The sequence below is a fragment of the Bos indicus x Bos taurus genome, chromosome 19, assembly GCF_003369695.1.
Source record: "Bos indicus x Bos taurus breed Angus x Brahman F1 hybrid chromosome 19, Bos_hybrid_MaternalHap_v2.0, whole genome shotgun sequence".
In the NCBI taxonomy this organism is placed as follows: domain Eukaryota; kingdom Metazoa; phylum Chordata; class Mammalia; order Artiodactyla; family Bovidae; genus Bos; species Bos indicus x Bos taurus.
In genome coordinates this window covers 7,474,773-7,489,590 of record NC_040094.1, presented here as the reverse complement: position 1 = coordinate 7,489,590, position 14,818 = coordinate 7,474,773, and the positions used below count along the sequence as shown (strand labels likewise).

Here is a 14,818-nt window from a genome sequence, read left to right as displayed (position 1 = left end):
TTCCATTGATCATTTTTCTTTTTTTTTTTTTCAGGTTACAGCTCAGAGTTTTATTCACCAAGCAAAGGAAAGTACACCCTCCAGGCATGGGGTTGGGTGGACCTCAAAGGAGAGAGGCCTCAATCTGTCTTGGCTTTCTCTTTTTATACATTTTGTCTCCCCCCCGCTCCCCTCTAACCCCCCGCCCCCCCGCCCCCCGCCTCCCCGGCCCTCTCCATCCAGTCTACTGATCATTTTAAGGTCACTTCTATTTATAGCTGGGAAAACAGACTAGAGGAGAAGCTTTACTTGCCCTGTATCACACAGTCAGGATTCAAGCCCAGGCCAGCCAGACCCCACAGAAGGATTCAAAGGTGGGGCCTAGATCCTTACCCCAGACTTGAATGTCAGGCCAGAGCCTCATGGAGGGACCAGAGGGCACAGGCTGGAGGGCAGGGAACCAGTTCTGTTTTCTTGATTCCCCTGTTATTCCTGGCCAGCTCCTGACTCCACTTCTCTGTTCTGCGTTTATACTAAACAAAAAACACCCAGCCCTAAGACTCTGGCCCCCAGCCAGGGGCCCCACCCAGCCCAGCTTCAGGATCCTTGAGAGTCAACTTCCGTACCAGACTTGTCTCCCATGGCAGCCATGGGGCCTCCTGCCTGCACGGTACACAGACATAGCTATACCACCACCCTGTGCAAGCTGGTGCCTCCAAAAATTCAATCTTTGGTCCCACTTAACTCCCTGTTGCTGTAACCAGGCCCAGTCTATGCCTTTCTTGGGCAGACCAGTTCAGTTCAGTTCACTTCAGTTGCTCAGTCGTGTCTGACTCTTTGTGATCCCATGGACTGCAGCACGCCAGGCCTCCCTGTCCATCACCAACTCCTGGAGCCTACTCAAACTCATGTCTGTTGAGTCAGTGATGCCGTCCAACCATCTCATCCTCTGTCATCCCTTTCTTCTCCTGCCTTCAATCCTTCCCAGCATCAGGGTCTTTTCAAGTGAGTCAGTTCTTCATATTAGGTGGCCAAAATATTGGAGTTTCAACTTCAGCATCAGTCCTTCCAATGAATATTCAGGAGTGATATCCTTTAGGATGGACTGGCTGGATCACCTTGCAGTCCACGGGACTCTGAAGAGTCTTCTCCAACACCACAGTTCAAAAGCATCAATTCTTTGGTGCTCAGCTTTCTTCACAGTCCAACTCTCACATCCATACATGACTACTGGAAAAACCATAGCCTTGACTAGACGGACCTTTGTTGACAAACGAATGCCTCTGCTTCTTAATATGCTATCTAGGTTGGTCATAACTTTTCTTCCAAGGAGCAAGTGTCTTTTCATTTCATGGCTGCAGTCAGCATCTGCAGTGATTTTGGAGCCCCCCAAAATGAAGTCTGTCACTGTTTCCCCATCTATTTGCCATGAAGGGATGGAACCAGATGCCATGATAGTGTTCTGAACATTGTTTTTTTTTTTAAATTAATTTATTTATTTTAATTGGAGGCTAATTACTTTGCAATATTGTAGTGGTTTAGCCAACTTTTTCACTCTCATCTTTCACTTTCATCAAGAGGCTCTTTAGTTCTTCTTCACTTTCTGCCATAAGAATGGTGTCATCTGCATATCTGAGGTTATTGATGTCTCTCCCGGGAATCTTGATTCCAGCTCGTGCTTCTTCCAGCACAGCATTTCTCATGATGTACTCTGCATATAAGTTAAATAAGCAGGGTCACAGTATATAGCCTTGGGCAGAACAGGCATGTGCTAATTCACTTCAATATCTTCTCATCCTCCAAACATGTGTTGAGTACTTGCTATTTGCCAGACTCTTCCAGGCACTGGGGACACATCAGTGAACAAGACAGGTAAAGACCTTCAGAATAAACAAGAGACCACTGGAAGAAATATCATTCAGAGAACACATGCTTGAAGCAAATAAAACAAGGGCATGGAATGGCTGGTGTTTGGATGGAGTTGTGGTTTGGGTTCAAATTCTGGTTTCCATGCACTCAGGCTCCGTGCCTTCTCTGTGCGGCATTTGCAAATTAGTGGTCCTGACAGTCTGATGTCACCAGATCAGTGTAAGTTTAAAAGCATCAGTTGGTGCTGAATGTTCAGCATGGTACCAGCTGCTGGAAGGTGATCAAAGTTTAGCTGTTGGCTCTTTGAAGCAAGATGTGAAAGGAAAGAAACAGCCAGGTGGCTGCTTGACAAATGCTTGGACTGCTTTTTCTTTCAGGTCAGTAAGCTCAATGGATAGATCAGACACAGGAGGCAGGGAGGAGCCCAGCCTTTCTAGCATCTAAGATTTGCTTGCTGCAGCCAAGCGCAGGGAAGGTGACTGGCAGGCTTCCCCTCAGGCTGGCAAATGTGAGTGGGTAAGGCAGAGACGCCTGGACACCCTACAAAGTCTCCTTCACCCTACATCTCTCAAAGGTACCACAGAGAGATTAGTGGGAGAAGGGGCAGTGGGGTGCATGCATCCATGGGGTCTCTCCAAGGCTTTGACATTTCTCATGATTTTGTTTGAAAAATTCCTATGAAAGCAATTCTTTGTGGAAGTTTTGAAAAGTACAGAGGATTCTAGAACACAAAGTAAAGTGTCCATACCCCTCCCCCACAACCACCAAAAATCCAAAAATCAAAAACCTTGAATCTAATATCCACTGAAACACAATCTTTTTCTCTCTAAAATAATCCTAATTTCTACCAAATATAGCCAAATTTAGATGAATTTTTTTGCAAAATAACTCTGGTTTCAGTACTTGGCCTGATGAGAATTTCAGAAGTATAATTGATCATAAAGGCTGTTTTAAAACTGGTTTTGTGGAAATCTTTTACAAGGAAGCTCAGAGTGAATTTTTAAAATGTTTATCAAGGCCAGAAAAGCCACACTAAAGGCTTGTCACAGATTTCACCTGAGATAACTACAAATTTGGGCAAATTCCTCCATTTTCAAGGTACCTCAAATGCTTTAGGATTCTTGTGCATGTTGGGAAATGAACCTCCTAATTTACCTGATTTTTAAAGTTGTTTGGAACCAAAGAGTTTCCAATCAAAGGAAGAATCAGTTACATAAAAAAGACAACTTTTGATTCTGCTTACAAAAGTATAATTTACCAAATTGTTGTAAGTCATAATTAGCTTGAGAGGAAATCTCTCTTTATATCTAGAAAACACAGATTAAAAGTCAGTAATATTTCACACAGAAACCATAAATTTTATAATGACATTCATCAGTTCCCACAGTCCTATATAAGTGATCCTTTTAGTTAACAACTTTATAAAGTCATCAGATTTTCCATTAGAATTATTTAATTTCTTACTCAGTTCAGTGGTATGATCAGAAAGTTGTCAGAATCTTGTACTTGTCAAAAAGTCCTTGCTAAGAGTCTTCTTGAAAAGGAAGCACTTTTGCAAAAGCATCAAAATAAAACAATAACTGTATGAATGACTATTTAAGAAGATGTGGTTGAAGACCTGTTCACAATGCAATCGACGAAGAAACTTGCTTACTGCTGTGACATACAACATTTTCAGATAATGACTAGAATTATGACAAATAATATTTTACTAGGAAATATGAGAGTTTTAGGAGTTCCATTTAATTTCTGGAATATCTAGATTAATAATATTTACTCATATGATATAACCTAAGGAGATTTATTACTCATTTGACAATGCTTCCCATGTAATTTAACATAGCAAATATACCTAATTAGTTTAATATCTCTCTTTGGGATGTTTCAGGGTCCTTTGTTTTTTTTTTTTTTTTTCTCTAATTTTATTTTATTTTTAAACTTTACATAATTGTATTAGTTTTGCCAAATATCAAAATGAATCCGCCACAGGTATACATGTGCTCCCCATCCCGAACCCTCCTCCCTCCTCCCTCCCCATACCATCCCTCTGGGCCGTCCCAGTGCACCAGCCCCAAGCATCCAGCATCATGCATCGAACCTGGACTGGCAACTCGTTTCCTACATGATATTTTACATGTTTCATTGCCATTCTCCCAAATCTTCCCACCCTCTCCCTCTCCCACAGAGTCCAAAGACTGTTCTATACATCAGTGTCTCTTTTGCTGTCTCGTACACCGGGTTATTGTTACCATCTTTCTAAATTCCATATATATGCGTTAGTATACTGTATTTATGTTTTTCCTTCTGGCTTACTTCACTCTGTATAATAGGCTCCAGTTTCATCCACCTAATTAGAACTGATTCAAATGTATTCTTTTTAATGGCTGAGTAATACTCCATTGTGTATATGTACCACAGCTTTCTTATCCATTCATCTGCTGATGGACATCTAGGTTGCTTCCATGTCTTGGCTATTATAAACAGTGCTGCGATGAACATTGGGGTACACGTGTCTCTTTCCCTTCTGGTTTCCTCAGTGTGTATGCCCAGCAGTGGGGTTGCTGGATCATAAGGCAGTTCTATTTCCAGTTTTTTAAGGAATCTCCACACTGTTCTCCATAGTGACTGTACTAGTTTGCATTCCCACCAATAGTGTAAGAGGGTTCCCTTTTCTCCACACCCTCTCCAGCATTTATTATTTGTAGACTTTTGGATTGCAGCCATTCTGACTGGTGTGAAATGGTACCTCTTAGTGGTTTTGATTTGCATTTCTCTGATAATGAGTGATGTTGAGCATCTTTTCATGTGTTTGTTAGCCATCTGTATGTCTTTTTTGGAGAAATGTCTATTTAGTTCTTTGGCCCATTTTTTGATTGGGTCGTTTATTTTTCTGGAGTTGAGCTGTAGGAGTTGCTTGTATATTTTTGAGATTAGTTGTTTGTCCGTTGCTTCATTTGCTATTATTTTCTCCCATTCTGAAGGCTGTCTTTTCACCTTGCTAATAGTTTCCTTTGATGTGCAGAAGCTTTTAAGGTTAATTAGGTCCCATTTGTTTATTTTTGCTTTTATTTCCAATATTCTGGGAGGTGGGTCATAGAGGATCCTGCTGTGATGTATGTCGGAGAGTGTTTTGCCTATGTTCTCCTCTAGGAGTTTTATAGTTTCTGGTCTTACGTTTAGATCTTTAATCCATTTTGAGTTTATTTTTGTGTATGGTGTTAGAAAGTGGTCCAGTTTCATTCTTTTACAAGTGGTTGACCATATTTCCCAGCACCACTTGTTAAAGAGATTGTCTTTAATCCATTGTATATTCTTGCCTCCTTTGTCGAAGATAAGGTGTCCATATGTGCGTGGATTTATCTCTGGGCTTTCTATTTTATTCCATTGATCAATATTTCTGTCTTTGTGCCAGTACCATACTGTCTTGATAACTGTGGCTTTGTAGTAGAGCCTGAAGTCAGGTAGGTTGATTCCTCCAGTTCCATTCTTCTTTCTCAAGATCGCTTTGGCTATTCGAGGTTTTTTGTATTTCCATACAAATTGTGAAATTATTTGTTCTAGCTCTGTGAAGAATACTGTTGGTAGCTTGATAGGGATTGCGTTGAATCTATAAATTGCTTTGGGTAGTATACTCATTTTCACTATATTGATTCTTCCAATCCATGAACATGGTATATTTCTCCATCTATTAGTGTCCTCTTTGATTTCTTTCACCAGTGTTTTATAGTTTTCTATATATAGGTCTTTAATCCTGCTCAAACTCTTCCAGAAAATTGCAGAGGAAGGTAAACTTCCAAACTCATTCTATGAGGCCACCATCACCCTAATACCAAAACCTGACAAAGATCCCACAAAAAAAGAAAACTACAGGCCAATATCACTGATGAACATAGATGCAAAAATCCTAAACAAAATTCTAGCAATCAGAATCCAACAACACATTAAAAAGATCATACACCATGATCAAGTGGGCTTTATCCCAGGGATGCAAGGATTCTTCAATATCCACAAATCAATCAATGTAATACACCACATTAACAAATTGAAAAATAAAAACCATATGATTATCTCAATAGATGCAGAGAAAGCCTTTGACAAAATTCAACATCCATTTATGATAAAAACTCTCCAGAAAGCAGGAATAGAAGGAACATACCTCAACATAATAAAAGCTATATATGACAAACCCACAGCAAACATTATCCTCAATGGTGAAAAATTGAAAGCATTTCCTCTAAAGTCAGGAACAAGACAAGGGTGCCCACTTTCACCATTACTATTCAACATAGTTTTGGAAGTTTTGGCCACAGCAATCAGAGCAGAAAAAGAAATAAAAGGAATCCAAATTGGAAAAGAAGAAGTAAAACTCTCACTATTTGCAGATGACATGATCCTCTACATAGAAAACCCTAAAGAATCCACCAGAAAATTACTAGAAATAATCAATGACTACAGTAAAGTTGCAGGATATAAAATCAACACACAGAAATTTCAGGGTCCTTTGAAGCATTTTAAAATTAGCTAGACTAGACAGTTACATGTAAAAGAATGCAATTGGGACACTTCCTAACACCATACAAAAGAATAAACTCAAAATGGATTAAAGACCTAAATGTAAGTCCAGAAAGTATAAAACTCTTAGAGGAAAACACAGGCAAAACATTCTATGACATAAATCATAGCAAGATCCTCTATGACACATCTCTTAGAGTAACAGAATTTTTTTTTAAATGGTACTTAATTAAAGTTAAAAACTTTTGCACAGCAAATGAAACCATAAATAAGATGAAAAGATGAACCTCAGAATGGGAGAAAATTGTAAATGAATTTCAAAAACATACAAGAAGTTCATGAAGTTATACAGTTCAATATCAGAAAAACAAACAACCAAATCAAAAAGTGGGCAAAAGATTTAGATATTTCACAAAGAAGACATACAGATGGCTAATAAATAGATGAAAAAATGCTCAACATTGCTTATTATTCAGATCAGATCAGATCAGTCGCTCAGTAGTATCCGACTCTTTGCGACCCCATGAATCGTAGCATGCCAGGCCTCCCTGTCCATCACCAACTCCCGGAGTTCACTCAGACTCACGTCCGTCAAGTCAGTGATGCCATCCAGCCATCTCATCCTCTGTCGTCCCCTTCTCCTCTTGCCCCCAATCCCTCCCAGCATCAGAGTCTTTTCCAATGAGTCAACTCTTCCCATGAGGTGGCCAAAGTACTGGAGTTTCAGCTTTAGCATCATTCCTTCCAAAGAAATCCCAGGGCTGATCTCCTTCAGAATGGACTGGTTGGATCTCCTTGCAGTCCAAGGGACTCTCAAGAGTCTTCTCCAACACCACAGTTTAAAAGCATCAATTCTTTGGCGCTCAGCCTTCTTCACAGTCCAACTCTCACATCCATACATGACCACTGGAAAAACCATAGCCTTGACTAGACGGACCTTTGATGGAAAAGTAATGTCTCTGCTTTTAAATATGATATCCATGTTGGACATAACTTTCCTTCCAAGAAGTAAGCGTCTTTTAATTTCATGGCTGGAGTCACCATCTGCAGTGATTTTGGAGCCCCCAAAAATAAAGTCTGACACTGTTTCCACTCTTTTCCCATCTATTTCCCATGAAGTGATGGGACCAGATGCCATGATCTTCGTTTTCTGAATGTTGAGCTTTAAGCCAACTTTTTCACTCTCCTCTTTCACTTTCATCAAGAGGCTTTTGAGTTCCTCTTCACTTTCTGCCATAAGGGTGGTGTCATCTGCATATCTGAGGTTATTGAGATTTCTCCCGGCAATCTTGATTCCAACTTGTGTTTCTTCCAGTCCAGCGTTTCTCATGATGTACTCTGCATATAAGTTAAATAAGCAGGGTGACAATATACAGCCTTGACGTACTCCTTTTCCTATTTGGAACCAGTCTGTTGTTCCATGTCCAGTTCTAACTGTTGCTTCCTGACCTGCATACAGATTTCTCAAGAGGCGGGTCAGGTGGTCTGCTATTCCCATCTCTTTCAGACTTTTCCACAGTTTCTTGATATTCACACAGTCAAAGGTTTTGGCATAGTCAATAAAGCAGAAATAGATGTTTTTTCTGGAACTCTGTTGCTTTTTCAATGATCCAGTGGATGTTGGCAATTTGATCTCTGGTTCCTCTGCCTTTTCTAAAACCAGCTTGAACATCTGGAAGTTCATGGTTCACATATTGCTGAAGCCTGGCTTGGAGAATTTTGAGCATTACTTTACTAGCATGTGAGATGAGTGCAATTGTGCGGTAGTTTGAGCATATTTTTGCATTGCTTTTCTTTGGGATTGGAATGAAAACTGACCTTTTCCAGTCCTGGAAAAGGACTGCTTTTCCAGGTGGCCATTGCTGAGTTTTCCAAATATGCTGGCATATTGAGTGCAGCACTTTCACACCATCATCTTTCAGGATTTGAAATAGCTCAACTGGAATTCCATCACCTCCACTAGCTTTGTTCGTAGTGATGCTTTCTAAGGCCCACTTAACTTCACATTCCATGATGTCTGGCTCTAGGTCAGTGATCACACCATAGTGATTATCTTGGTTGTGAAGATCTTTTTTGTACAGTTCTTCTGTGTATTCCTGCCACCTCTTCTTAATATCTTCTGCTTCTATTAGGTCCATACCATTTCTGTCCTTTATCTAGCTCATCTTTGCATGAAATGTTCCCTTGCTATCTCTAATTTTCTTGAAGAGATCTCTCGTCTTTCCCATTCTGTCCCCTGACCTCAGACATGGGTTAGTTCCTCTCGGCCGTGCTCTGTGCCCCATCTCAGCCATCCGTGCTCTACTCTGCGCTTTGCTCAAGCAGCCGTGAAGAGATACCCACGTCCAAGGTAAGAGAAACCCAAATAAGACAGTAGGTGTTGCAAGAGGGCAGATACATTGAAACCATAATCACAGAAAACTAGTCAATCTAATCACACTAGGACCACAGCCTTGTCTAACTCAGTGAAACTAAGCCATGCCTGTGGGTCCACCCAAGATGGGCGGGTCATGGTGGAGAGGTCTGACAGAATGTGGTCCACTGGAGAAGGGAATGGCAAACTACTTCAGTATTCTTGCCTTGAGAACCCCATGAATAGTATAAAAGTTTGGGTATATTACCAGATTAAAATGAGGGTATTTTCAGTGTTTTTGTAGCACCACTCAATTGTCCTTGTAAAATAGGTTTATTTGCCAAATATTATCCTAGATCACATGAATCTGGAAAACATTTGGGTTAGTTTCTATATTTCTGATAGTACACTTGATTTGTATATTTTTTGTTGAACTTCAAGTCAATTACTGGAGCCTTTAAAAATAACTTTGGAAATATCATTCAGAAATACAAAAAATTCACTATAGCATATAGATAGAGAAAGAAATAAACAGATATGATAATATGAAACTCAGGGGTTTATAAAAGAAGATTTGGGTCCATTGTGATTCTGGAAGATGGAATAAATTAAGGTTATCTGCTCAGATAGTTTTTTACTAATATTTACAAGTGAGACTTTTAAGATGTTTCCTGCTCCTAATTATCAAAATGGACTTTTTTCTCTCCTTCTTATGAGATTCCTTTGTATCCTAGAGAAGACTATGTAGAATATTTATATGTCAAAGACACAAAGAAAGGATGGAAGTTGCACCCAGGACTTTTGTTCCTTAAGTTCATAACTTTTAGAATATCTGCAAACATTTTAAGATGAAAAGGGTACATTTGGGCATTGGTAAAAAGGACAAGTGGGCTTTGGATTCTTCCTAGAGCCCCCTTTTCAGTTATAATAAAGGCCTGGTTTGTAAGATAATATAGGTTTCTTTAATTCCTCAAAGAATTGAGTGGCAACTTGAACAATATGGAGGACAACCCACCCGTCCATCTTTATTATCCTCAGTTTGCTTCTTTAAATCAGGGAGAAGATCTTCAACTGAGATGGAAATCAAAAGATTCCTATGTTCTCAATCTAGAGGGGTGGGATGGGGAGGGAGACCAGAGGGAAGTTCAAAAGGGAGGAGATATATATATATATACACATACACCATTCGTGTTAAGGTTTGACAGAAAATGACAAAATTCTGTAAAGCAATTATCTTTCAATAAAAAAATAAATTATATATAAAAAATATTCCTATGTTTTTGATTTAGAATTGTATGTCTTTGGAGCATTTTGGTAAGTCCATCCACAAAGACTTCTGAGTTTTTCTTCAAGGGTTTTCCGAATCTGACCCACATTCTACAGTGAAACAAGGCAGTGTGTCCCAGAGTGGGGAGAATGGGAAAGGAAGCCAGGCATCAGGCTGGCACCCTTGGGCACAAGGTGCTGGAGTATGTGCAGGCTTCTGAGATGGAAAAATGACAGACATCCTGAGCAGCAGTAGTTGTGGCACTTCCAGGGACATCATTCATGAACAAAAAGCTCCCAAATCTCTTAGGTTCTCCCCTGGTACCTCAGGCAGGCATCCTCCAGGTCAGCCAGGAAGCCAGGAATTCCATTCTGCAAAGAAAAGGAGATTGTCATTACTCTGTCCTCACAGCAACTACTCTTGACTCTCAGGATGTGGCAAAGGTGAAGGAAGATGCCTTGGGGAATAATAAATATGACAATAGGGCTCCTGGTAAGATTTCAACAGAATGTTGGCACTGATGATGAAAAAGGTAAGACTCAGGGCACAGGTAAAGTAGGGGCCACAGTTTTCAGACCTTGCATATTTTAGCTTTTGCTAGTAGAAAGCTAAGACAATTCTAAGAGACTATTTTTGAAAAGAAAAAGAAAACTCAGGAAATGGGACTGGGCTGGGCTGTGTGATTCTTCCAAAAAGATGAAAGAAAGGACTTGCTTTACAAAATTAGAAATTGGTAAGAATTGGGAGCAAGAGGCAGGATATGTCTTCTCTTAGTTAGTGTTGAACATTGCCCAGACTTTCCCCAAATGTTGTTTTGGTTACTCCTTCTCTACATTGTGGAAATATCCATCCCCGTGTTTTTTTTTTTTTTTTTTTTTTTTGAGGGGAGAAACTGATAGCTTCCCTAGATTACATAGTTGGAAGTAGGGACCAGAATTCAAACTATGATGTGTTTTACTCAAGTTTGTGTACTTTCTTACTCTCCCTGTGAATTGGTGAGCCCACCAGCCCGTAAGTAGGACCTCACAAAGCAGACTGAATGGTCTCCATGAGTGATCTGCATACCACTGAAGTCCCTTCTCCTTATAGAAAGAAAACACAGAAATGAAACTGGAGGCTTCCCCAGGCTTGAGCATATCTCATTGTCTCCCAAGCCATGTTGGCCTAACTCCTCCATAAGCAGATACAGGGCCCACAGGCACCCTTGTTCCTACAAGGAGCAGGTTATTGTCCAAAGGTTCCAGAGAGTGATGCTGGCGGGATCTTGGTGGGAAAGTAGTGGGGAGCTGATGTTCCAGGTGAAGAGTTTGGTCTTTTGTCCCAGCCTCAGTCCTGGGTGTTGGCAACCCCAGTCCTAACCAGAGTCAGTCAACCGTGCTGCTTCGTAAAAGAGCATCATGAGTCCTGAGATTGCACATCTCTTCAGCCTAACAGCCCCACAGGGTAAGTCAACATTTGTCAAGCACGCTTCCCCCCTGCCTCTGGGGGTCTCACCTTGACAAGCAAGTTGATGAGCCAGGATGGAATCCAGCCACCAGGGTTTATGAACCAATAAATTAATACTAGAGAGGGAAAGAAAGGGCAATTAAAAAGGAGGAAAAATACAGCAGCAAACATCCAGGTTTACATTCAGGCCAAAAATTAAGGAGGGAGGTAGACACAATTCAAGTGGACTCTCCCATCTCCTTTATGGGACACTTAAATACACACTTTGGCAAACAGTCAAAGCACATTCTGCTGCTATGTCTTAAACCCATGGCAAGTGTTAGATGGGGAGGGCATGGCAATCCAGTCCAGTATTCTTGCCTGGAGAATCCCCATGGACAGAGGAGCCTGGGGGGCTACAGTCCATAGAGTTTGACATGACTGAAGTGACTTAGCATAGCATTGCATAGCATAGCATAAGTACTAGATATTTGGATATGTATCTCAGTTATTGCTCTCAATTATCTTCATTATAAACATTGATAAAATTAAACTCCAGTTTATAAATGATAAAATTGAGACTTAGAAGAGTGGGGTGATGCATCCAAGGCGGCAGATCTAACACACACCAGAACAATGTTCAGATTTCCCTGCAGTCTCCAGGCCACACCCATTCCAGTCCAGCAGGTAGCCACATAAACCCCTCCCAGATTCTCTCCTGAGTATGGAACTCAAGGCAGACAGGTCCTGAGTCCCTTAGTTTTTGCTGAGTGAGAGGTACCTCCTCAGAGATGGTCCCACTAGGTTTCCTGCTCACCTCCAGCCAGAATGTGCAGAACAAGAGCAGCCTGAAGTGAATTCCTAACCTTTTGGTTCACTTCGATGTTCTGATTTCATTTGGACAATGCAAGAGTAAGTAAAAAATAGATTGATCAGATTTAAACATCCACCTTGCATTGCAGCCAAACGTCAGGGGTGAATTGAGTCTCCTCTGTTTCCTTTGAAGCCATGCCCAGTTCTCTGACCTCAGGGGAAATGCATCCTGCATTTTCTGAGCCTCACAGTCACCGCAGCCTTCACAGGGTGCACCACACACCAACAGCTGCCTTCATTTTACCTTTGCTCCGGTTATGGCCATCGCTCTCCACAGCCAGCTTCACCTGGCACTGCCTCACCCGGATGAAGCCTGGCCTCTCTGGAAACTGTGGCAGCGAGGTGCCCTTGGCCAGGACCACCTGAATCTTCCGCCCTCTGAAGTCCAGGTCTCGCCGCTGCTTCACATAGACGCACTACACTGCCAGTCAAGGCAAGGCCAGAGTCAAACCTCTCAGATGGATGAAAGGAAAGCCCACAAGTCAGAAGCAAAAGGCAATTGTTTTGTTGCCTCCACTTGGTGTTTGCTCCCTTAATCTGCCAGTTCACTGCCTGCTTGATCTGCCTAACTTCCCTGCAGAGCCCTGTCACCTCCCACCTGGGGTTCTCTTTTCATAGCAGGCATGGTGTACATACTCAGTTTCCAGCTGGTGTCTGACTCTTTGCAACCCCATGGACTGTAGCCTGACAGGTTCTTCTGTCCATAGGATTTCCCAGGCAAGAATACTGGAGTGGGTTGCCATGTCCTTCTCAAGGGAATCTTCCTGACCCAGGGCTCAAACCCACAGCTCCTACATATCTTGTACTGGCAGGCAGATTCTTCACCACTGAGCCACCTGGGAAGCTCAAGAGCATGCATTACCCAGCTGTCAATGATTCCTTGCTGCTCTAATTATGAGGGGAACCCACTCCTCCTTTCTCCAATAAAGCAATGAGATCTCAGAGGATTGGTCATTTACCAGCTGTGATCCTGGGTAACTTAATTTTTCTGAGATTCGGCTTCACTGTGCAAGAACAGAGAGGAACACTGCCTGTAGACAGGCTTGGTGGGGGCATTGGAGAAAGACTGGAGCAGAATCTCACGCAGGAAACAACGGGGTCATTGTTCTCTGTCGTCCCCTTAAGCCCTAATCATTGACCTCTGGGCACAGAGGATGGTCAGGCAAGGTTACTTACACCTGGTGACCACAGGAAGCTATGTGGATATCCAAATAGTAGTAGGCAAATGTCCTCACTGGTTCTGGTTCACCAAGAGTAATATAATCATTTCATCGCAATAAAGATTCACAGACCAGCCACCATGTGTAAGGCACTATTACAGGGAAGGTAATTCAATGTTAAGAAACTGAGCAGGAAACACACACACACAGGGTCCAGAGCCAATGCTGGGGGAGGAGGGGCGGTGGAGAGAGCTGGAAACGCGGGGCCTGAGTTCCATCCCCGAGTCGGCTGCTCACCGCCTGACTGTGCGCCTCGGTCACCTTAACTCTCTGGGGCCCGGCTTCCTCCTCTACAGACTGAGGGAGTGTAGTGAATACTCTGAAGGAAAAGTTGTTTTCACGCCCCCAAATCTGTGGTACAAGGATTTTCTAGGAAAAATCTCAGGAAAGTATGAGCTGCCTTCCCACAATTATAGATGCTCCATGTCGTCAGACCCAGAAATCACACTGAGATCTCTGAAAGCTACACAAGAAGTAACAGCTTTAGCAGATGCTTATGCAAGAGTCAAAGACAATGTTGTCCACCTTCTGGATATACCGCCATTGAGTCATGGCCATGAAGAACAAAGACACTTAGAAAGCTGAATAATAGTATGCATTCGAAAAGGATACATCTCTGCTGGACACAAAAAAAGGGAACTCCATTTTCATGTAGGTCACTGTTTCTCCATCGCATTCTGTTTCATAGGCTTCTATTAGACAAAGCAAAACAAACAAACAAAAAAAACAACACAAAAGACGTTATTACATCTGGAAGTTCCTTTGGCTTCAATTAACAAGAACCTTTGATATGACAACCTTGTAGGGTAATAAACCACTAACTCACAAGGCATTGAATTTTAGAGAAAGTCAGATATTTAGAACCACTGAAATCTTGTTGTCCAGGTACAGTGCCTGGTAGATAGAAAAACACAGTAGAAATAAAAGAACCCAACATAACTTGTTCATTGTATACCACAAACAACATTCTAAGACAGAATGCAGTGAAACAAAATTAGGCATCCAAAAATAAATTTTCAAGTTCTAAAATCTTGGTAATCATCAGATGACACTACAGTGCCAATAATTTTTCTGTTGTGACCTTTCTCCTCATCTTAAATTTTGTGACATATTACAGGTGTCCTGGAAATGAGCAGCTTAGAAATGAAGTTTCAAGAGAGGTTAGTGTCCTTCTGAAAAAGCTAGAAAGTGGCTTAACTATGTTAACTGTAAGTTTCTTGCCTCTCTCCCGTGTTGCTTTATATCATAGTTACAGGAACCAAATCTCCTTAAACCCACCATGCTACTGTGTGCAAATAGCATCGGCTCTTGGAGAGAGAG

The 14,818-nt window shown here is 41.5% G+C and overlaps 1 protein-coding gene across 1 annotated transcript in view; it reads right to left on the bottom strand.

The window, feature by feature from the left end:
* Positions 1 to 9,969: 9,969 nt before the first annotated feature.
* The window catches only part of LOC113878493 (phosphatidylcholine transfer protein-like), a 42,985-nt gene continuing 38,136 nt past the window's right edge, over positions 9,970 to 14,818 (bottom strand). Inside the window, exons 3-6 of the mRNA XM_027519638.1 lie at positions 14,111 to 14,190; positions 12,523 to 12,694; positions 11,475 to 11,542; positions 9,970 to 10,351 (exon numbers count right to left, since the gene is read on the bottom strand). Coding sequence (XP_027375439.1) covers positions 10,286 to 10,351; positions 11,475 to 11,542; positions 12,523 to 12,694; positions 14,111 to 14,190 — 386 coding nt within the window. The 3' untranslated portion in view covers positions 9,970 to 10,285. The remainder of the gene's footprint in view (positions 10,352 to 11,474; positions 11,543 to 12,522; positions 12,695 to 14,110; positions 14,191 to 14,818) is intronic.